We start from the raw sequence: 24,128 nt of genomic DNA on the forward strand, positions 1-24,128 counted from the left end.
TTAAAAATCAGTGAAAACTGAAAAAGGAGACAATAAAAGGTACTTTTTTTTCTTATGACAACTCTAAATTTGTTTACCAAATTACCTAACTTTTATGTCCATCATAACATTTATAACATATAGCAGAAATGATTATTAAGATCACACAGGATCCAAAATCCAAAAATCGCACAAGATCAAAAAGATAGATATAAATCTAAAACACTTCTACTTTTTATAACATGCTATCATCTTTCCTTTTACATTTTCAAGATTTTTATATATCTGAAAAACATGTCTGGCCATCATCATCATCATCATCATCGTTTAACGTCCGCTTTCCATGCTAGCATGGGTTGGACGATTTGACTGAGGACTGGTGAAACCGGATGGCAACACCAGGCTCCAGTCTAATTTGGCAGAGTTTCTACAGCTGGATGCCCTTCCTAACGCCAACCACTCAGAGAGTGTAGTGGGTGCTTTTACGTGTCACCCGCACGAAAACGGCCACGCTCGAAATGGTGTCTTTTATGTGCCACCCGCACAAGCCAGTCCAGGGGCACTGGCAACGATCTCGCTCGAAAATCCTACAGGAGCCAGTCAGGCGGTACTGGCAACGGCCACGCTCAAAATGGTGCATCTTATGTGCCACCCACACAAGAGCCAGTCCAGGGGCACTGGCAACGATCTTACTTGGCTTGCCGGGTCTTCTCACGCACAGCACATTTCCAAAGGTCTCGGTCAGTAGTCATCGCCTCGGTGAGGCCCAATGTACGAAGGTCTTGCCTCACCACCTCAGCCCAGGTCTTCCTGGGCCTACCTCTTCCACGGGTTCCCTCAACTGTTAGGGTGTGGCACTTTTTCACGCAGCTATCCTCATCCATTTTCACCACATGTCCATACCAGCGCAATCATCTCTCTTGCACGCCACAACTGATGCTTCTAATGTTCAGAGGAAACATTACCATGCTTGGGAATAGGTGAGCGATGGTGACAAGAAGGACATACAGCTGTTGAAAATCTGCCTTTATAAATTTCATCTGACCCATGCAAGCATGGGAAAAATGAATGCTAAATAATGATGATGATGATGATGATGACTCATTATTATCATCACTGTCTTTACAACCACTTTTCCATGATTGCATGAGTTAAACAAAATTTATTATGGCAAATTTTCTTTGGCCAGATGCTTTTCCTATCACCAATCCTAACCTGTTTCAAAGTAAGGCAGTATTTCCCCAGAGCTTGACATCTTTCCATGGAAGATTGTAAACAAGACACTGCTTGTATGACAGTGATGCTCATCTACAAACTCCATGCAATGTCAAGACATAAGGACACATGTACATATATGTGATAAGCTTTTTTCAGTTTTCATGACTGACCCAAAGGTATAGCAGAAAACACTAGTTGAAGATACTAGTTGAAGACACTAGTTGAAGATACCAAAGCAACGTGGTTGGGAAGCAAACTCAATCATACTACCATGTCTATACCATAGAAAATTTCACAAATTTGCATGCCATCCTTGCACAGGAGCCACACTAATCTTCTGTGTATCATCCCAAGCAAGTACATTATATATATATAAATATATATATATATATATATATATATATGGCTCTAAGGTTGAGGAGTGTGCTTCAGACTCACGTGGATTAGGGTTCAGTCTCACAGCATGGCACCTTGGGCAGTGACTTCTACTATACCCAAGGCAAATCAAAGCTTTGTGAGAGGATTTGATGGACAGAAACTGAAAGAAATCAATGGTGTATGTGTGTCTCCTTGTTTTGACATTGTATGATAATTAATTCTAAGCAAACATTGCTATCATACATGTGCTGTTTGCTTCTGATCTTAAACAAAAACATGACTGGTGATATGCAATACTTGAGAAGACCTGCCAATCTTAGAGAAACTACAGATCCCTCCTTCACCTATCTAACTGCATACTTCACAAGTTTTCCCTAATACCACTAGTCTTTAACACAACCCTGGGACCATTTCACTAGATAGCCATCCTTCATTTATAACACTGATGTTCTCCACCTGTATTTTACATTGATCACCCTTCCCTCCAACATACACTTATCATCTACCAACACTTGTTCTTTCATAATATTCATTCCCTTGCCTATCCTCCATCTCTAACTATCTCTCACTCTCCCCTTACATTCTTGCAACCTTTACCTACCCACACTCCCAGATTTTTCTGTCCCTACTCACTTTTACTCACCTTGTATCTTTAGAGTCTACCCTGATACATCATTACCAATTTTAATCTCTTTCTAACTACACTCCAGTTTCACCCTCTTTTCCATAATGTGAGTAGCCATGTAGTTACTCTACAGCAAGAAACCTTTTCTGCTCTAGCCCTTTCTCTGATACTTCTCATCTCCTAGTATAAAGCCACCCCTCTCTCTCTCTACTGTAGCCCCACTCAGTTGAAAGGAATCTTAATCTTGCTAGCTCCATGGTGACCTCACTAGTGCTGGTACTACAAGAAAAGCACTCAATACACTCTGTGTACTGTTTGGCATTTAGAAGGGCATCCAGCCATAAAAACTATACCAAAGCAGACACTGCAGCATGAAGCAATTCTTAAACCTGTCAGACCCTGTTAAACCATCAAACCTATGCCAGCACGACTTTGATGGACATTAGATAATGATAATGATAATACATATATATGAGAGGGAGAGAGAGAGAATTTTTCATACTATTACTTTTATTAAGTGTTCACTTCAGATCCAATGCAAATTCAAAGACTTTTTTCTATAAGTGCTGAGGGCTTTTGGGGTGGGAGGGAACAGAGAAAGAGGGAGGAACAGTCTCAACAGATTTCCCTATGAAGTAGTTTGAAGATGTTGATTTGGGGAAAATGATATACCTAGACATTGTATCAATAAGCCTGTACTGAATTTGACTTGAACTGTGAATAAAAGTGACAGTTTGAAGGAAAAAGACAGATAATGAGAAGAATATATGAATAGAAAATATGAAGTGTGTGTGTGTGTGTGTGTGTGTGTGTGTGTGTATACAAAGAGGGAGAGCGAAGTCAATAGAGCACCAGCCAAACAACCAAGAAGTTAATACTGCATTGTCTCTGGTTGAGGCACTTAACTCTCAATGTCCTAGCTCATCAAGCACTAATTAGGCTTCATAGAGTGGCAGCATTTACATTAAGTATTTCCTTAACTTGAACACAAAGATTTTCAAGCTTGTAAACCAGTCCTCTAATACTACAAGAATTTATGTTTACAATGTATATTGCAAGGCACTTAGAACATAGAATGGAAAAATTTAACTAGCTTGAGAATTAAGTTATACCCGGTGCAAGCTATGGACACATAAGAGGTGCAGCAACATCAAAGGCAGGTTAACTAGGAAGTTAGTTTTTGTTTGTGGCAGATATTCAGGTGCAATAAAGACTGTAAACAAACAGGAAACAACTTCTATCTCATTCCAGGGTGAAAAACTAGAGGTAGTCGATAGCTTCCGCTATCTGGGCGACCAAGTTAGTAGTGGGGGTGGGTGCGCTGAAAGTGTAGCTGCTAGAATAAGAATAGCCTGGGCAAAGTTTAGAGAGCTCTTACCCCTGCTGGCGACAAAGGGACTCTCATTCAGAGTAAAAGGCAGACTGTATGATGCATGTGTACGAACAGCCATGCTACATGGCAGTGAAACATGGGCTGTAACTGCTGAGGACATACGTAAGCTCACAAGGAATGAAGCCAGTATGCTCCGTTGGATGTGTAATGTCAATGTGAATACCCGTCAGAGTGTAAGTATCTTGAGAGAAAAGCTGAACATTAGAAGCATCAGTTGTGGCGTGCAAGAGAGACGATTGCGCTGGTATGGACATGTGGTGAGAATGGATGAGGATAGCTGCGTGAAAAAGTGCCACACCCTAACAGTTGAGGGAACCCGTGAAGAGGTAGGCCCAGGAAGACCTGGGCTGAGGTGGTGAGGCAAGACCTTCGTACATTGGGCCTCACCGAGGCAACGACTACTGACCGAGACCTTTGGAAATGTGCTGTGCGTGAGAAGACCCGGCAAGCCAAGTAAGATCGTTGCCAGTGCCCCTGGACTGGTTCTTGTGCGGGTGGCACATAAGATGCACCATTTTGAGCGTGGCCGTTGCCAGTACCGCCTGACTGGCCTCCGTAGGATTTTCGAGTGAGATTGTTGCCAGTGCCCCTGGACTGGTTTGTGCGGGTGGCACATAAGATGCACCATTTCGAGCGTGGCCGTTGCCAGTATCGCCTGACTGGCCTTCATGCAGTTGACACGTAAAAGCACCTACTACACTCTCTGAGTGGTTGGCGTTAGGAAGGGCATCCAGCTGTAGAAACTCTGCCAAATTTAGATTGGAGCCTGGTGTTGCCATCCGGTTTCACCAGTCCTCAGTCAAGTCGTCCAACCCATGCTAGCATGGAAAGCGGACGTTAAACGATGATGATGATTTCTCAGTAGTTAACTACCCTAAGAATTAAAGTATACCATTAGTAGTAACTAACAGCTAACCTTCAAATTTATAAAATATTTCCTTGCTTCACTTTGCCTCTTATCTTTTGGTAAAATAAAAATAATACTTGCACTGTAATTAATTTAACCCCCACCCAAGCCTACCCTTATAAGAACAGATTTTGAGCATATTTAAAAGAAATCAATATTTCTCGATTCCACTCAATTAATTAATGGTATATTTTGGTTAGAGACAATGATTGTTGTTATCTCTTGATAATACTTCCTAAGTGCTTCCTAAGGGCTTTTGGGTAAAGGTGGTTAAACAGAAGAGACAGTCTGAAACAAATCTTTTTGTTTTTTTCATAAATTGTCTGAAAATGTTTGGTTGTGGCTTTTGGGCTAATAAAATATCCCCCAGAATGTTGCATCAATGTATTTCTTAAAACTAACAATACTCTCTAGCTTTAAAAAAAATTAAGGAATGGAGCTAGATGATCTGAGAATGCTGCTATGCTGTTCAGAATGTTGTTGGTGTGGTTATGATAGAGAGGAAACTCATTTTAAGATCCCTTTTGTTTGGCATCTATGAATTTGAAACAACAGAAACAATTCTACAAGTCTACACTGAAAGTGAATGAGTGCTAAAATGAGTCAGAAGAAACAGACAATGAGAGAAATACAGTGGTAGGAAATATGAATCTATGTAAGATGTATTCTAATGCCATCTGTTATGATGTAAATAGCTTATTTTTCCTATGAATATTTTCTCACAAATCACAAGCTTAGCAAAATTATACACTTTGTAGTTAAAAATTGAAAACCTGCACATTCAGCATGAAGTTAATGAATTATCTCTTATATGTAATGTATTAATCAGTATTTTTAATGGCAAATAAACTATATAAAGCTGCTTCAATCTTATTTGCCAACAGAGAAATGGAGATACCAAAAGTGGCATTCTATAAAATGGAGTTAGCTCAGTATAGAACATTTCTAATGTTTCTTGGAGACAGAAAAGTCCAAAATAATGTAGAAATTAATGTAAAATGTAAGAAAAACATATTTCTATATTAATATTGATTTATGAAACAAAATATTGTATAAAACCAACACATTATCAAATTAATTTGCTGTAAAGATGTATGCAAATCAGTTGTTTAAATGTGTGCAAGAATAGGATTCAATGGAAATATGTAAAAAGATCAATATACCACAAAGAATAATATTACTGATGAGAAAGAATGAAAATTGAGGTAATTCAATAATAAAAAAAATTTTGGTACTAATCCAGGATTGTTATTGAAAATAAGACATTTTCTACCAACAACCCGGTCTCTCCATTGCATTTGTATAATTGCACAGTAAAAACAGACATGCACTGCAATGAGAACAGCTAAAGTGGGAGGTATTAAAATAGATTCCATTTCATTACAGTGTTGGTTGTATAGGAGACAAGTAGTGAATATATTATACTTATAGATTAAGGTACAAATCTGGATGATAGTAGTACCATTAATTAGTGTAATAGAAAAGACAAGCTATCAATTGAAACTGAAACCTAGTTAGAAATGTTTATTATACACAAGATATTCGGGTTAAATATGACAATTTTTTAATGTCAATTTTTTAAGACAATTTTTTTTTTGTTATGAACAGCTTGGTGTATTGATGAACAGTCAACGGCATCAGGGAGTATAAAGATTAAAATTGTAGTTGAGAAAAGGTTAAGTGACATGCAAGACTAGAAGCTGTCTGAATATTGGAAAAGAGTTACATATATCATGATGAGTCATGCAGGGTGTCAAAATTCTGACATCATAGCTGCTGCTCAATAATCTGTGAACACTGTAAGGACTGTAAGATGTGGCCCAGTCAACTGCAACAAAGACTACAAATCCATGGCGAGCAGGAAGAGGCACAGCAGGCATTCTGACTGCGTCTGCACACCAGGAAACATCTAACAAACGATGAACAGGGCATTAGGTTCAATTTAGATGGATAGATGACTATGTGAAGCTGCTGGAGACTGAGGTCAAACCCTGGTTGGAGAGGGTTGCTGCTGAAAAGCCATATGTGTGTGTGGCAGCAAGATTCAGCTCCTTGCCATACCTTTGGAAAAAGTCAGAAGTGGTTGCTGAAGAATTTCTATGACTTAACCAGCTCCAACTTCTGGCTTCCTAATTCTTCTGATTGTAATCCCATGGATTACTATATGGGGGTGGGGAGAAGTTGAGAGAGACACCAAGTGCTCTGCCTGTAACACCAAGGTCAAGCTGATGACCAAGAACAAGGAGGTGTTGGAAGATCTTTCCAGGGAGGAATGCACACATTCTGAAGCCATTTTGATGTCATAGTGGATGATGAGGGCAGCTACTTTGAGTAAACAGTTATCCTCCAGCCATAATCTAGTTGATATTTTTTGATATTTTAAAATATTTTAATTTTTTGATGGAATATTGTGTTTGCTTTATCTTTCATGCAAAGTGCCAAATTTAGTCCAAACACCCTGTATAAATTTATTATGTATAGGTCACTTCACAACACTTTCAGAAATATTATGATACACTTTCTTAGAGCAGCTACAATTTATTTCATGCAAATTGTCTTCTACCTAAAACTGATTCAAATAAACCACAAACATATTAATTCAGGATCTGTTTGTATTACTAATACATAAGTCAGTGTTTATCTGAAATAAATATAGTACACACTTAGGAGAACATAATATAACTGCTCTGTTACACCTATTGATAAACTGACCTTATGCCTTTTTTGTGCTCTTTTTCGTTAGCTAACTTCCCTATAAACCACTTCTGAACATTAAATACAAATCAAAGGCAGGGAAGTGGCAAAATCATCACCACACCAGACAAAATGCTTAGAGGCATTTCTTCTCGCTTTACATTCTGAGTTCAAATTCTACCAGGGTCAACTTTACCTTTCATCCTTTCAGGGTCAATAAAATAAGTACCAGTTAAGCACTGGGTTCAACGTAATCAACTTAACCCTCCCCCGAAATTACTGGCCTTGTGCCAAAATTTGAAATCAACATAAAATACAAAAATCTATTTCTGTAAATTTGCTGACTATCATAAACTATAGTAAACTCTTTTCATAAAGTTTTAAAAATGGTTCCTTTAATACTTGTGGATTTTTCTTATATGTTTCAATTTAAGTGAAAAACTGGACAGACCAACAAATATGTCTCCAACTAACAAATTATGATGTGTGGAGGATACATTCATTTCATTTAGCAACTACCACTGAAACAGATAAATACTTGTATTTAATTCCCATGAGCAGGGTTATCTAAAAACCAAACTGCCTTATTTAAAGGAGAGAGGAGAATTATGTTGGACAGATAAGATTGAGCAGTTTTATGCTGGTCAAAAAAGCATTGTAAGTCTAATGTCACAAAAACAAAATGTCAAGCACAAAAGATGGTGATTTAAAAAAAGGTCTTTGTCCTATTTAACACGACAATAGAAATAATTCAAGAATATGCAGAGTGAAAGGAATTTTATCTAATATTCTGATTTGATAAATTAAATAATAATAAAAAAACACCATTTAAAAACTGGTGTCATTGCAATTGAAAAACATATTCATTTTATACTGCAGTATAAGTAATAAGCTTCTCATGAAATGAGTATGACAAAGATTTTATTCATGATTGTAGCTATTTCCCTTCTACTAATGCCTTGAAGAAAGAATGAATGCTACAACTTCCAATTCCTAACTTCCTGAAGCTGAGAGGGTTGGTCACCCATTAAAGAGTATCTCTAACAACAAACAGTCAAACAGTTGACTATCACACAATTACATTCTATTTATTACTATGATGAAATAACAATTAAGAATGTTGTGTGTGTGTGTGTGTGTGTGTGTGTGTGTGTGTGTGTGTGTGGTATAGAGAAGAACAAAGATTTCACAGCTTTCATAAATATGCGATCTCAGTAAGCAATACAGTGCTCATCCAAAAGCACCTGAAAAGTAGGAATAGAAAGTATTTTTATGCATATTGCTTCTTTAAGTTGTTATTATAAATCAATGAGTAACAATTAGAAATGAAGCTAAAATGTGGGAAATATAACTAGAGACATTAATAGTTTTCAGGATAAACTAACATTAGATTTCAATATAAAATACTGATAGAAATAATCCATAAATTGCCAACGAAAGCCTCCAATGCCAGGAATGTAGTTATATCTAGATACCATCCAAGCAGTAAAGTGTAAAATATGATGAATCAGAGAAGGAAGGTGAGGGAGAGAAACAGATCAGAAAAAAAAAAAGTGAAACATTCAATAATAGATTGGGCCAAATCTAGATTTAGCATATGAAAAAAATTTTTAATTCAGTAACATTCTAAAATTGGAGATCAATAGAAAATATTCTAACAATCAAACCCATGCTTTTTAACAATAGACAAAAATATGTTGAAGTAATTCATTCACCCACAAAAGTTTTGAAAGCAGTCCTTAATATAAAGACCCTTTTATGACTGGCAATGTCAAATTGCTGAAGAGTAGATCTTTGGATTTGCATGGGCCACACTGGAAGAACATCTATTAATTCACTTGAGAGCATTTGTGTTTTTTTTTTTTAAACTACAGTCAAGATCCTGCAGGGCAAAAAAAAGTGTTAACTGTCTCAAATAAATAGACACTTTCAGATCAAACATCTAATTACATTTTAACTCTTACAGCACTGCCAGGCCAATATATCAGAATAATGCAACCAAAAATACCTCCATGTTTAACATATCAGCCAAAATAAAGCTCTCTCTTCTCAGTTGCGATGTTGCAGATTGTAATTAGCAGGTACTGTTTATGGACATTACCTGCCAAGTGAAAAACTGGACAGAACCAACAAATATGTCTCCAATTAACAAATTATGACATGCTGTACTTAATTTCTCAACACCTAGCATAAATCTGTTCCCTTCTCTACTATAGTTCCATTCAGTTCAGGAGAATTCTTAGTCTTGTGATCTACATGATCACTAGAGCTGATGTCATGAATAAGGCATTCAATAGAGTCTGTGAAATGGTTGATATTCAGAAGGGCAACCAATCCACACATAAGAGTATGACACAATCCTCCAATCTGTTAAATCCAGTATAACCATCCAACTTATATGAATATGGAAGACTTATATTAAAAGATAATGATGATGATGACAATATGAAGGAAAAATTACAGTGGAATAGGTTTCCTTTTACTTTCCCCACACCCATAGGAGGAGTTGAACTCAGTATGGCAAGGAGTGAAAATGTCACTTGGTTTACAGTAGGAGAATTGTTTCTACATTGCAGTACCTATTTATGATGAGGTGGCTGAAGAAGAGTATGGATGTATTTATTTATCTATACTCAACAGGGAAGCACATTACCTCAACATGAAAATATGCCATCTTTTAAATAGACAAGCTCTGGCATATTGACAATTCAACTGGTAGGTGCTGACATATTAACACAAGTTAAAAAGTAAATAAATTTTTACTTGTTTATATAACTCTTGGTTAGTGTTTTTAGGTTAACCTGAGTAAGCTTACCTCTCCTATACAGCCCAACTACAGTCTTTTCAAATGTTAGAAAAGAATCAATATATTTGTGCAAGAGATGCTGGACCATACCAGTATGCATGAGCAGAATACAACTAAACTGTCACTCTGCTTGTATTTTACCAGCTTCTCTGTTACTCTCAAATAATTTAGCTTGAATCCAGGGCTTCAATTACCAGCACAAATTTATGATTCACAAGTCAGAGGAAAAATCTCATGAATGAATTCTTTGTATTTCAGTGAAAAGTCATAAATCAATATCATGAGTCATAAATCAACACTGTAATGATTGAATTAATTAAAAAATGTATATGTAGTGTTCTCTCTACAGTTTTTACTGCTTATTTTTAGAAAAGCAGGAATACGTATTTGTTTGACATGTTATTAGTTGAACATACACACTGCTATACAATAATAATTAATAATTCATTGGAATTACTATTTCATTAACTACTATTTTAGAAGTGGCATATTTTGAAAAGTTATCAAACAGAAAATAAAACACTGCTTCTTAACAACATAAAATCCCTATTCACAAAAAAGAAAGAAATCTAAATTTTGTATGTAATTAGTCAAGGGAGGAGATTTAATATCCATGATCTTTATTGGTCCTTCCAGAGTAGTGAGATTGATGTGATTGAGGATTAGCTTGTAGGTTCATGCCTGCAGGAAAGACATGTATGAGGAGAGAGCTAAAGGCCTGATATAGATACACAACAGAGTGATCTTTGCCGAGACACCAAAGGATCAGATGATGGGGTTAAACAGAAAAGTACATAAGGCAAATTTACTTAAGAGCAATTTTTTCAGACTAGTATATTAGAAAAATAATGATAATGAGCATATAAAATTGACAATTTCCAAATATTCTGACATTACAATTCAATAAAAGTTGAAAAGTGTTAAGGAATTTATACAAAATCTCTGTGTAAATCACCATTCGATGTTAACACCAAGAAAAAAAGGCACTAGTTTGAAGAAACATTGACAGGTAGAGACCAGAAATGGAGAATAGTAAGTAGCAAATTTGGTTGCCAAATATTTATTGTAGTTTTTAGGGATTTCTATTTTGAGAGCAAAATCAATTACAAAGAAAGTATTGAACTAATGTGAAATGCTGAAAAGGTTACATAACAGACATTTCTACAAATACAGAAATATTCAGGAAATGCAAAAATATTTTTAACATATCTCAAATTGTTATTCTACCACATCCAATGAATAATGAATGCTAAGCTCAATTGTTAGTCCATCTGAATAGCACCCAATGCTATTTTTTTTTAATAATTTCTAAAAAAGTTATAACTTGTAGCATACTACATTTCACCACATTTTAAAAATACGAGAACAGGATTTCTCTCTTTCCACTGATATCAATTAATCTCTTTCCTGTAAAACACTAATTCACTCATCTCTGCAAGTTTTTCTATTATTCCTTACTGAAAATACTATATACTGTTAATACTTTGATAAATTAAATGAATAAGCTATGAATACATCTTAATCACCAGAGTGCCACTTGTATAAGCACTCATTGCACAGCACTGTAACATTAAAATTTCAGTTCATAGTGTCCTTATTTAGTTCATATTTATATACATATAACTTCTATAATATTACTCATTTAAGCTATGTTGGTTAACTTGACATTCTTCATAATTTTCATTTATCATTTTTACTTGACATGACATATAGTTGACATCAGTAGTAGCATTCACTAAAGAAACAAAACCTTTGTTACACTGATGAAAAATATGATTAAGTGAACACAACCTATACACACATGGAAAATAATTTCAAAGCTAATAAGTTTTTCCACTCTTTTATACAGTTACATGGAAAGACACCACCTTCACAACTTTTAAATGCGAAGGAGGTGTCTCTCTGGTACTTATTTTTGGTGATCTCTATTTGTTAAATCACTAAGTTATGGGACATAAAAGGACACAATACAAACAATAGACTAATGTAAACATACACATACATGCACGCGTGCACACACACACATACACACTTTCTATAGCTGATCACAAAATCATACAAAATCTGCCTCAACAACATCTGACCTATGCAAGCATGGAGAAAATGGACAATGAAAAAATTTCTTTAAACATATATGTGCAGATGTGTATCTGTGTGTGTGTGTGTGTGTGTGTGTGTGTGTGTGTGTGTGCATGTGCAACCATGCCAATGTAGATAGAGAATTCACTTTATTACCACGTAATTTTGAATTCTATTTCAGTGTGTAGCACCTTGAACAAGTCTCTTCCGCTGTCGTCATTGAGCTGGTAAATGCATTGCAAGTGAAACTGGGAAACAGAAACTGTGTGGGAATTTGTCGTGTGTGCGTGTGTGCACATGTATATCTGTATCTGTTCACATTGTGACCATGCATAAGAAATGCTGCACCAAAGAAAAACTAACATTATCCTTTATCTTTTATTTTTTACTTGTTTCAGTCATTAGACTGCAGCCATGCAGGGGAACCACCTTGAAGAATTTTTAGTTGAATGAATTGACCCCAGTACTTAGTTTTGGTAAGCTTTCTACTTATTCTCTCAGTCTTTTTTGCTGAACCTCTAAGTTACAGGGGAAGATGATATTTCTTATTAAAAAATCATTCAGTAGCTCTGATTTTGACAAGTGGGAAAAAAAAGACCATTTCTTGCAAAGCAAGTAAGAGTTAGCAACAGGAAGGACAGCCAGCTGTAAAACAAAACCCCAACATATATTTGTCCAACCCATGCTAGCATGGAAAAATGGGCATAAAATGAATCAATGATCAAACATGATAAACTCCTACAAAGTTTCTGCCTATCAGATTCTTCTCACAAGATATTGGTCAACTTGTGGCTATGGTTACAAATGTAACAACCACTCAGTACCAAGTGTTAAATTAACCCTTTAGCATTTAAACCAGCCATGTTCAGCCCAAATATTCTCCCTGTTTCATGTTCAAAACCAGCCAGGTCCAGCCTTTCACACCCATCCTACAATGTCATTCTAAAAATAAACAATATCACATCACTGAAAACTCAAAGCTATGAGATAATGCAAGATTAATTCAAAACAATGTGAATAAATAAACATTACATTTGATGGAATAATCTGAATGCTAAAGAGTTAAAGCTATTCTAATTCAAACAGATATGTTTCATATTTCCACAAATATATTTGGGAATCGATTCCCAGGGTTCACAATTCTCAATAGTTTTTAATGTATAATAATGATATTTTTCATTCAGTTTAACTTAGGATGGATGTAATGCTAATATTACACAACCACAAGGATTTTGTGTGTGTGTGTGTGTGTATTTTGTTGTTCCCGCCCCACTTTCCCCCAACACACTATCCTAATGGCAAGATACACAAGCATCTTCAATAATCCCAATTTGTAGTTCTTGACTATTTTATCAAAACAGCAAAGAATTTCTCTACATAACTTGGCACTATTGAATACCTTCTCTTTTACTCTTTTACTTGTTTCAGTCATTTGACTGTGGCCATGCTGGAGCACCGCCTTTAGCCGAGCAAATCGACCCTAGGACTTATTCTTTGGATGCCTAGTACTTATTCTATCGGTCTCTTTTGCCGAACCGCTAAGTTACGGGGACGTAAACACACCACCATCGGTTGTCAAGCGATGTTGGGGGGACAAACACAGACACACAAACATATACACACACATACATATATATATATATACATACATATATATATATATATATATATATACATATATACGACAGGCTTCTTTCAGTTTCCGTCTACCAAATCCACTCACAAGGCTTTGGTCGGCCCGAGGCTATAGTAGAAGACACTTGCCCAAGGTGCCACACAGTGGGACTGAACCCAGAACCATGTGGTTGGTAAGCAAGCTACTTACCACACAGCCACTCCTGCGCCTATATACTTCCCATATATTCATTTACAACAGTAGAAAATAAGGCAGTTATAGTTCTAACTGCGGTTCTCTCTTTTAGGTTATTAATAAAATTTTTGTTGAGCAATCTAGTCACACTATACTCATTTTAAGATTTTATTAAGCAGTAACATAGTTTACTTCTTTATGGGAAAGACACACACAAACGCACGTACACAACTTTATCATTTATTTCTCTGAATTATAATTTCTTTCTTTCTCTGTTCAATGCTAGCTGCAAAAACAATGTAAACTTTGAAATTAATGTTTTGCTGTTGACTTTTATTATTTTTTCAGTGAATGCTTTGCTAAAACTTTTTTATTTATTTATTTATATCATAATTAAAAAATATATATAAAAAAAAACTTATACAATATCATGTAAAGTAATCACTGACTTTATTTAGTAATCACTAAAACTGGAATGAATTAAAATACCATTCTAATCTTCATGTTATAAGAGCAAAATATATATAATTTACAAAAAGAGAATATTTCATTGGTATAATAATTTGCATAATCGAAAACATTGTATTCTTTAATAATACATCAAATTATCTGTATAATAGTCCTGCAGCCTTGTGGTTATTATACTTGTTTAGGAACCGATTTAGTAGTTTAATAAAAATCAGCAAAATAGATGGTTCAAACTATGTGTGTGATTAGTCTCATTTGGGGGTGTTCTTGTTTTTTGCTCTTTATAGATAAACTGTTTTATGAAATAAAATTGAGACAAACATAACCTGTATGAAAGTGCAACTGTTTTAAATGCACTCTCATTAAAAAAATTAAGTTAAAAATTTGCTTATCAATTTATCTGAGAAAATAATTTGTTACGAGTAGCATAACTTGCTATGAGTAACACTTTATAAAATAAAAAAAATACCTGATTCATTTTTTCTGTAAGGCTCCAACAAACGGTTCCTTTTCTTTTCATATCCTTTCTGGGTAATATCACCTAGATAAAAAAGAAAAAAAAAAAATTAAGAAATGGACTTAAATTATGATATATGTATACATATATTGTAATTATTATTTCACCATTCATGAATACAACATTATTATAATCTAGTTACAGCTGGTGAACATTCAGCACTGTTCAATTTTTAAAAGTTTGGCATGAAGTCAACAAGTTCACATGAACAAAAGAAAATATGCTTTGGAGGAAATCAATGTCGCCAATTTTTAAAAGTTTTTCAAAGAATAAGCTAATTTTAAACTGTTATTCTTTATTGTATTTTATTGAAAGAAAGAAAGCTGACTAGCCATTAGGGTTTGGTTCAAATATACTAATTACATGATTCCAGCTTACAATCAGGGTTTACTTTATAATTCAATTTGAATGTAACCTCTAGGAAGTTGTATATAATTTTCTTTTTTCAGTATGAATTGTGTGGGTATTTAAATGTACACATGTGTGCGGTTACACCAATTATTTTTTTTTTATTAGATTATCAAATTTAAAACATACTAAAACATACTGATTTTGATTCAAGCTTAGTATAATTAGTTATATAATGACAAAATTTCAAATTTAACAGAAGTTAATTTGATTGTTAAATGCACAGAGAAAATCCAAATCAGATTTTCAGGCTTTTACGAAAGAGGATTTGGTAGAAGCACTGCTGTTCCCATAAACCGCTAGTAAATTTTGATTTCAACATTTTTGATTTTACTCCTGTTCAAAGCTTGTTTAACAAATTATGTAGGGATAAACTTTTCAGTCAAGCATCTTTAAATTTAAGATTTTGATTTGGTTGCACAGCTATGATGCTAACATTCAAACAAAACAATAATTACTTGTTTAGGTTAGCTACAAAGTAAATTTTTAGCCTCAAGGTGTATAATCAATTGAACTGACTAAATACATTACTGGTGCTTACTTTATTAACCTCATAATGATGAAAGATTAAGTCAATTATAGCTGCAGACCAACTACTGTAATGGATTCATCTGATGCTCTACAATAGCAACCAACATACTATTTTGAAAAGACACTTTTATAAGAATGATAGTGATTCTTTGTTTTGTGCAAATATTATAGCATTGTTCAATATTATATTGCCCTTTCTTGTACAATGTAATGGCTATCACCTGACTAATACAAAAACTATTTCAACCATTGATGAAACAGTTTTAAACAACTAACTGTAAAATAGTTAGAATGTGATTATACATATCTATTATAGCAGATAGAGATAGCTTCAAAAGAGAAAATGTGACTGCAAGAGAAGAGAGTTATAAAAAAAAAGACAATGAAACAAAGCAAGGGTGAGATGGTACTAAAAGAACATTTTGACAAGCCTTTTTTTTTAAAATGCATTATGGTATTTATTCTCACTCTAATCAGAGCTAGTGAATTTACAATTTTGACTAAGTTGGCTTAGACAGCTTCTACAGTTGAACATACACCCACTAAACATTCTGTTAACAAAAGTCACAGATTTGGGCTGGAGATGATAGACAGTCATCTCTTTTGGTACCCACAACCCAAGTGCCACCACAAAAGATTAACGCTAAATTAATGATAGCGTGGTCGAAAATTTCTGCTGAATATCGACTCGAGTACAAACAATAGTAGCTTAATATAAACATAACATGGTAATTGCCTCACTGATCTACTGCACATGTGCAAACAGAATATTATTCTCAGGTACCAGTTGTCAAATGCTATGAACAATGGAGATTCTCATTTCATAAATACCATCTTTCATAATAATAGTTAAGAGGGCAACAAGGCCAACCCAACAGTCATCTCTCCTCCACTCATCATCCCTTTAATGTCTCACCTCTCTGATGTGATATAAAACCCTCCACTCCAGAGCTTCAACCTTCTGGTATTACCTCTCTACCCTCATTTATCATGTATGATGTAACTTGCAGATGTTATAACTTGAACATCAACTGCATCAATCTGGTTGTGTCTGCAAGGTTTATAAGTATTGCTTTCCCTTCTCTGACGAATAAATTAAAATTTATTTTTAAAAAATCAGCTGGTAGCAAGAAAAAAACCCAACCAACAAAATTCCTAACTTCTGTAGTTAAATGTCATTGACTGCTCAATTATGAAACCAATTTATAAAACCACAGTTTCCTATCTTAACCCACCTTAAAACATTCTTTAGCTTATCCAATATGTACTAGATCAACATTGAACAGGTACAAGTACACCTCGATGCATTCAAGAACAAGAGTAGGAAACATCTAGTTGATCTCTGGGAAGAACAAATGCCAAATGCCACTTTTTTAAAATACAGGACTATCTTCTCTGTTTGCACTTGTTTCTTAGGAAAACCTGTCTGCAGCCACCAAAGCACTCTTGCTGATCTGGTCATAATTAAAACATGTTCAGCATGTGGTTTAGTGAAAAGCATTTCAGTCTAAACTGACACAGATACAGCACTGAGTCTTCAGTAAATTAAGATTACTCTACGTTTGATTCTTCCTGTTATCATTTCTCAGGTTATTATATTGTTGCTGTCAGAAAATCATCTTTACTCAAAGGTCTCATGAATTTGTTTGCAGTTGCAAAGCTGTGAAACATATGGAAATACTAATAAACTGAAAAAACAACAGCAGCATCTGTTCCAGCATAAATACCTGTTGATAACACAGTATACATCATAAGACATTTTCACTTATGAGGCTGGGGACTGGAGATGGAAATTAGTGAGAATAAACATTCTCTGCAATGATTTATTTCCATACAAACCATTACCTCACCTACCTTGTAAAGCAAGATACTGTTACTCTGAACATTTTGAAAAGAATTTTGAAGAATGGAGATGGCAAAGATAAAATCAACTCCACTGTTAAAAAAGTTAACTAAACCCATTCTCATAGCCTGCTATGTAATGTTACTAACTGTAAAAACCATTTAAAGTTTCTTCTTCTCTCTCTCTCACACACCCACCTGAACACACTCTCTCTCTCACTCACTGTCAAGTTTTTATTTTTGTTTGTTCATTTGTTTTTAACAGAAATAGTTTTAAAAATTTTATTAAGACACTAAGAAAGTGTGGAGAGAAACATCACAACAAAATAGAAAATTTATGGAAACTTAGTAACTCTGGTATAAAATTTGGAAAGAATAAGTAATTATAATTACTAGTGACAGAAGAAGTATTAATACCGAAAGGTACTGTTTACCACAAGAGAACCTTTCATATGGACTTGTGGTGCATAAATGCATTCATGTTTATAACACTGTCAGGCAATAACTGTCCACTGCAGCTGTTGGAACTGCAAAATCACATGATTTCACCCTCCTCAATGGCAAGCATCCCACTAAACACAGCCACTTTTAGTGAAAGATAAATAATACCTTTTGGTATTAATATTGCTTCTGTCCCTATTATTTTTTTTAATAGACCCACTGGCTACTTGTGACACCAGTGCCTGAGTAGACACTGAGATTCTATATATCACAGACAGGGGAATCAGCTGCTATGTCCAGTGGGACATCTGACATTGAGAAACCCATGGAAGGGTAAAATCATGTGCTCTAGCAGTTCTGGCAGCTGCAGCAGCTGGTCATCACCTATCAGCTATATAAACAGGAGTGCTTTCATGCACCACAAGTCTATATGAAAAGTCCTTTCATGGTACATAATGCAGTATTCTGTGTCCTAACACAACACCCACATTTAGTGGATGATAAATGTAATAATGTTCAATTAATAAAACTAAAAAGTAAAACAACCCAGTTTTCCTTCAATGCTGATCAAATTTGATGGTAAACTATATTGTCTCATTTTTATCAAGATTTGATAATTTTATCACTAATCAAAATGATAAAATTAACTAGACAAATATATCCAAAGAAAAAATATTGAAAAAATGTTTCTCAGTGTTTATTAATGTTAACTATGAAAATCATAGAAGACTTTGTAAAGAAAGAGTGTTTATATATTGCAGGAATATAGTAAAGTAAAGTAATTAATTTGATGGTATTTTGAAATGATTAGTATTCAAAACAAACAATAGTAATAAACCTCACTATTTAGTGTTGACATTAAGTAAAAATTAGCAGTCATAATTATTTAGTGGTGTTGCATCAAGCCAATGCTAAGCATTTTATTTTCTCCCACACCCAAATACATATGATATTGATCATACGTATTGATCATACTGTAAACATATCTTACCAAAATATCTAAACACCACTGCTTTAAGATTAAACTTATATTTAAAAAAGAAATATAGATTTAGCACATAAACAAAAAATGCTTCTAGCTTCATGATATATGTAAACCGGTATTTTTCTTCAGTCACAGAGTAGTACCAGGCTGTGTGAATCATTTGGTATCAGCTACACAGAAAGAATACATTTCAAGAATTAAAAAAAATGTTATTGACCATCGCAGTCTGTTGGGTGTTTTTACATTATATCATTTACTGGGACACTGCCTTGAAGAATTTTATTCAAACGAATCAACCCCAGTACTTATGTTGTTGAAGCTGGATACTTATTCTATCGGTCTCTTTTGTCAAACTGCTAAGTTATGTGGGAATGTAAGCACACCAACACTAGTTGTCAAGTGGTGGTGAGGAATAAATACAGGCATAAACACATACACATTCACAAAAAGCTTCTTTCAGTTTTTGTCAGCCAAATCCACTCACAAAGCTTTGGTTGGTCTGAGGCTATAGTGGAAGACACTTGCCCAATGTGCTGTGCAGTGAAATTGAACCCAGAACTATGTGGCTGGGAAGCAAACTTCTTAACACACACCCATGCCTGCATCTATACATGTATTATATATGTGATGTAATAATTAAATTATATATTATGTATTTTCTTATGCTTCATCATGCACATGAACCCCAGTCTGTGGAAAATTTATCTTGTATGAAATCAATCCATGGTACCAAAACAGGTTGAGGACAGCTGCACTATATAATTAGCAACATAAGCCAAATGGAAAGCTTATTAACAACCTCTAAACCAGATCCTTCCTAAAAAACTTACATGTCTTTAAAAAAAAGCAGTGTTTGTGTATTTTAAGACCATGATTACATAACTCTACATCATATACTATCTACTTCTGTAGAGATGAATAGGTTTAAACAACAGCAACAAAAACAACTCATGAACATCAAGTCATTTCAAACTAAATTCTTCTTTTTACAATTTCATTACTAAATCAATTTCAATTACAACAATTTTTTTTTTATTTATTTGAATGAAAGGGTTTTGTTAAATAGAAACACCGATGTTAACTATTTGATTTTCTGACATGAGCTAACACAAAATAGTAACTTCTTTATCGGATAATAGATAAATGTATTGATAGTTTTACTGCTGTGTAGACTGAACTCTGTAATGGGATAAGGCCACAAATATGCAACAGCTGCCAATGCTGTCCTGATTAAGGTTATACAAACTTCTAAATAATCTAACTCAAAAGTATGAAAATAACATGCTAAATTATAAGAGAGTATTGTAGTTCGCTTGAAGCATTGTGTATTGTTTGTAAAGAATAAAAAGTTTTGAATGGTACAACAATACACTATAATACAAACAATGGGCTATATACCTGTTGGGATTTAGTCATCCATAGTCTGATAATTGTATTTCACATTCAAAATATTTGAATTTTAAAAACAAAGTGAAATAATTTCAGTAGAATTTATCTTTTTTCTTTTTTGCCTGAATAAATTTGATCACTTAAAAGATTACACGCTTCACACACACACACACACACACACACACACACACACACACACACACACACACACACACACACACACACACACACACTTAGGGCGTACTGACTGGCATTTCTGGACCATAGAATAGTAGGATCTGAAATGAGGACGTGAACACTAATACCTCTAATTAAGGGTTCTGCTCTCTACAGTTGACTCACACTCTCAATCATAAACATAACTCTCCAGTTATTAGTGTCACAAAGCAATTTTGCAAACATTATTTGCCTTTAAGTTGATTAATTAAAACTTCACTCCTTTTAAAGCAGATCACATCCTTTTGAAGTAGATCACAAAGTCTAGCATTAGACTAAAGACAGTGTCAAATTATCTATAGGCTACATCAGAGAGAACTATTATGGTGTAAAGTGTATGCAGCCAAAGAATGCTTTACTCACAGCTATCACTTATTCATCTTCTTCTTCATCATCATCATTTTAACATCCACTTTTCCACACATGCATTGGTCACACAGAGTTTAGGGCAAATTTTCTACAGACAGATACTCTTACAACTGTCAACCCTTACCTTTTTCTAAGCAAGGTAACATTTTCCCATAGTCAGACATATTCTCAGAGAATATTAGAAATGAATGACATCCATTTTTGCAACAATCACACAATGTCAAGACAACAGGATACACACACACACACACACACACACACACACATATTCATGACAAGTTTCTTTCAGTTTCTGTCTATGAAATCCACTCACAAGACTTTGGTGGGCCCAGGGCTATAGTAGAAGACACATGTCCAAGGTGCCATTCAATGGGACTGTACCCAAAAGGATATGGTTAGGAAACAAACTTCTTAACCACAGCTATGACTGTACCTCGACTTGAAATAATGTGCGCATCAATTTATTTACATATATGTATATACACAAGTGTGTGAAAAACACACAGACAGAAACTTAATCAGTGTCATATGGCATATCATGATTTTATCACTAAATTTGTCATGGCAACCCTATTTCTAACTCTAAACTATGACCTTTTGTTATGCATAAAACCTCAATTATGCTATACAACTGTCATCATACTTTCATTTTGAGAAATTGAAACAAACTGAAAATAACATGTTTGCCTGAAAGGCTTCTCTCTAACCCATTATATACTGCTTTTAGTCATTAGAAGAATGTAATGAAATTATATGATCACATGTCTCATCTATAGAGCTAGAGTTATATACAATAATACAAAATATTGAAAGTATCAGAACTTGTGACCAACTAATTTTTTGGAATGCAATGGTCTGTATTTCTTTCAATAGTTACATTCATCATTTTGGCACCATTCCTTGTTGATATGCTATTTAGAATATCTTGCAGTCTATATAAATTACATTTTTTTTTTTTTTTGAAAAAAAAAACATTATAGCAGTATATTAATGAAGATTGTTTTAATGAGTTCTCCATCCTAGCATTTGTTGGATAAGTCTGTAATATTACATACTCAATACGACCATAGCTAACTACTACTTGTCAGGTGTTCCTTGGCTTAGCACTATCACCCCTTTTTTTACTCAACATGTTCCATACCAATGACGTTATCTTTCTTCTATATATGTCAGCAGTTTTTGTCTTATACCCATATAATCTGCCCTCCATATGGAGAGAAAATCCATTTATTGATAGCAGAGACAGCAATTATCATCATCTTAACTCTAATTCTAGTTACTACGTTACCCTTAACTCTAAATCCTGCACTAAAGATGCCAGAGACTCCCTATTATTTCCAAGAGTCATAAAAGTAATCCATAGTCGAAACTCACAGCTTCTCATGCTATTAACAAATGTATTATATTAAGTATAATTAAATTATACTTTCAGTGTTTACTTAAGTATCAAAGGGATTTTTGAACACCCATTGTCAGCACAGGCTACATCAACATCAACTACTTACCCCAACATGATTAGATTTTAATAATTGTTTTTTTGTTTTGTTTGTTTGTCTTGAAAATACTTTAGTCTTGGAAAATTAACTTCCAGGACCACTCTTCCATGCTTCAAATTTTAAAAACACTTTACAAATGCACTTTCAGGTACAGGTAATTTCTGCATAATTGATATTCAGTCATTTGTAGCATTCATTTGTCTTATAAATCCATGGACTTGCATCTGGTTAAGTTTTGCTTCAATTGTTGGAGTAACTTTTACAGTGTCTGTAAAGCAACATACAGAAGCCCAAACTGCAGCAGTAGCATTTGAAGGCAATGCCTACCAAGGTTGTCTTTGTACCATTTTTTTGGTGGGTGCACTTTTCTTCAGCAAGAAGACCCAGATTCTTCACATCTCTTTCTAAACCACCACCTAGTCCCAACTTCTAATGAGAGCAATGCCCTCCCACCTCTTAACATGCTCAGTGGCTCTATGTCTCTATTGAAAAAAACAATAAGCTTAGCATTAACTTGATGCAACACCACTAAATAATTATGACTGCTAATTTTTACTTAATGTCAACACTAAATTAGTGAGGTATATTACTGTTTGTTTAGAATACTAATCATTTCAAAATGCCTTCAAGGTAATTGGTTTACATTACCATAATATTCTTGCGACGAGTAAATACTCTTTCTTTACAAAGTCTTCGATGATTTTCATACTTAACATCAATAAACATTGAGGAATTAAACAATGAACATATTTTTCCTATTTTTTCTAAAGTCAAAAAAAAAAAAAAATTCATTAGATATATTTGTCTAGTTAATTTTATCATTTTGTTAGTTGTAAAAATAATGTTTTGATAAAACTAGTTAATATAATGTACCATTAAATTTGAAATAAAATTGGTTTTCTTTTACTTTGTAGTTTCATTAATTGAACATAGTTACTTATATTTATCTCCAACTATAAGGGATCAGTTCCACAAGCAACAGATCTTTCATTATCCTGACTGGCATGGGAGTAGCGAACATAACCCAGACAACATAGACATCATTGTTGGAGTAATATGAAAAGGCTGCATATCTGAGCATAGGCTAGGACTTCATTGTTAGGAACCCAATCGATCTCCTTGATGTCCAGGATGCATCTCAAGATGAGGAAGGTATTGCAACACCACTCTGGAGTGGAGTTTTGACTTTTACAGCTGTTAAGCAGTGTACGGAGGAAGCCAGCTCTGAAAACAACCGTAGTCTGTGTTGTCACTTTGCTATTCTCTCAGACTCTCTTGGTCATCCAGGTGAGTGTTGGGGTGACTCTTCTGATCCATCTATTAATCTCAGACACAAGAGAGAAATTGTCCATGATGGTGGAACCAAAGAGTGTGAAGTCATGAATTACCTTCAGTTCACAATGATTGATAGTACTGTTAATTTAAATATACAATAAAATTTTTACAGTACAGTAGGAGAGATTTTTACAACAAACTCCTGATGAATTTGCTTTCTCTTGTGCAGTTTTTATCATTCATCAAATCTTCCACGCTTTGTAGCACTGAAAGAAAATACTCAGACACAAAAAAATGGAACT

The 24,128-nt window shown here is 34.5% G+C and overlaps 1 protein-coding gene and 1 non-coding gene across 51 annotated transcripts in view; both read right to left on the bottom strand.

Moving 5' to 3' along the window:
- The window catches only part of LOC106868181 (disco-interacting protein 2 homolog C), a 264,069-nt gene that overhangs the window by 167,215 nt on the left and 72,726 nt on the right, over positions 1 to 24,128 (bottom strand). For all 50 annotated transcript variants that reach the window (XM_089347270.1, XM_089347285.1, XM_089347284.1 and 47 more), the window contains exon 2: positions 14,827 to 14,898. In XM_089347270.1, coding sequence (XP_089203396.1) covers positions 14,827 to 14,898 — 72 coding nt within the window. The remainder of the gene's footprint in view (positions 1 to 14,826; positions 14,899 to 24,128) is intronic.
- LOC128247184 (U6 spliceosomal RNA) lies at positions 1,474 to 1,578 on the bottom strand. The gene has a single exon (XR_008263584.2). It is a non-coding gene; the product is annotated as a U6 spliceosomal RNA (small nuclear RNA).

The sequence above is a fragment of the Octopus bimaculoides genome, chromosome 2, assembly GCF_046866305.1.
Source record: "Octopus bimaculoides isolate indiv1 chromosome 2, ASM4686630v1, whole genome shotgun sequence".
NCBI classification, from domain to species: domain Eukaryota; kingdom Metazoa; phylum Mollusca; class Cephalopoda; order Octopoda; family Octopodidae; genus Octopus; species Octopus bimaculoides.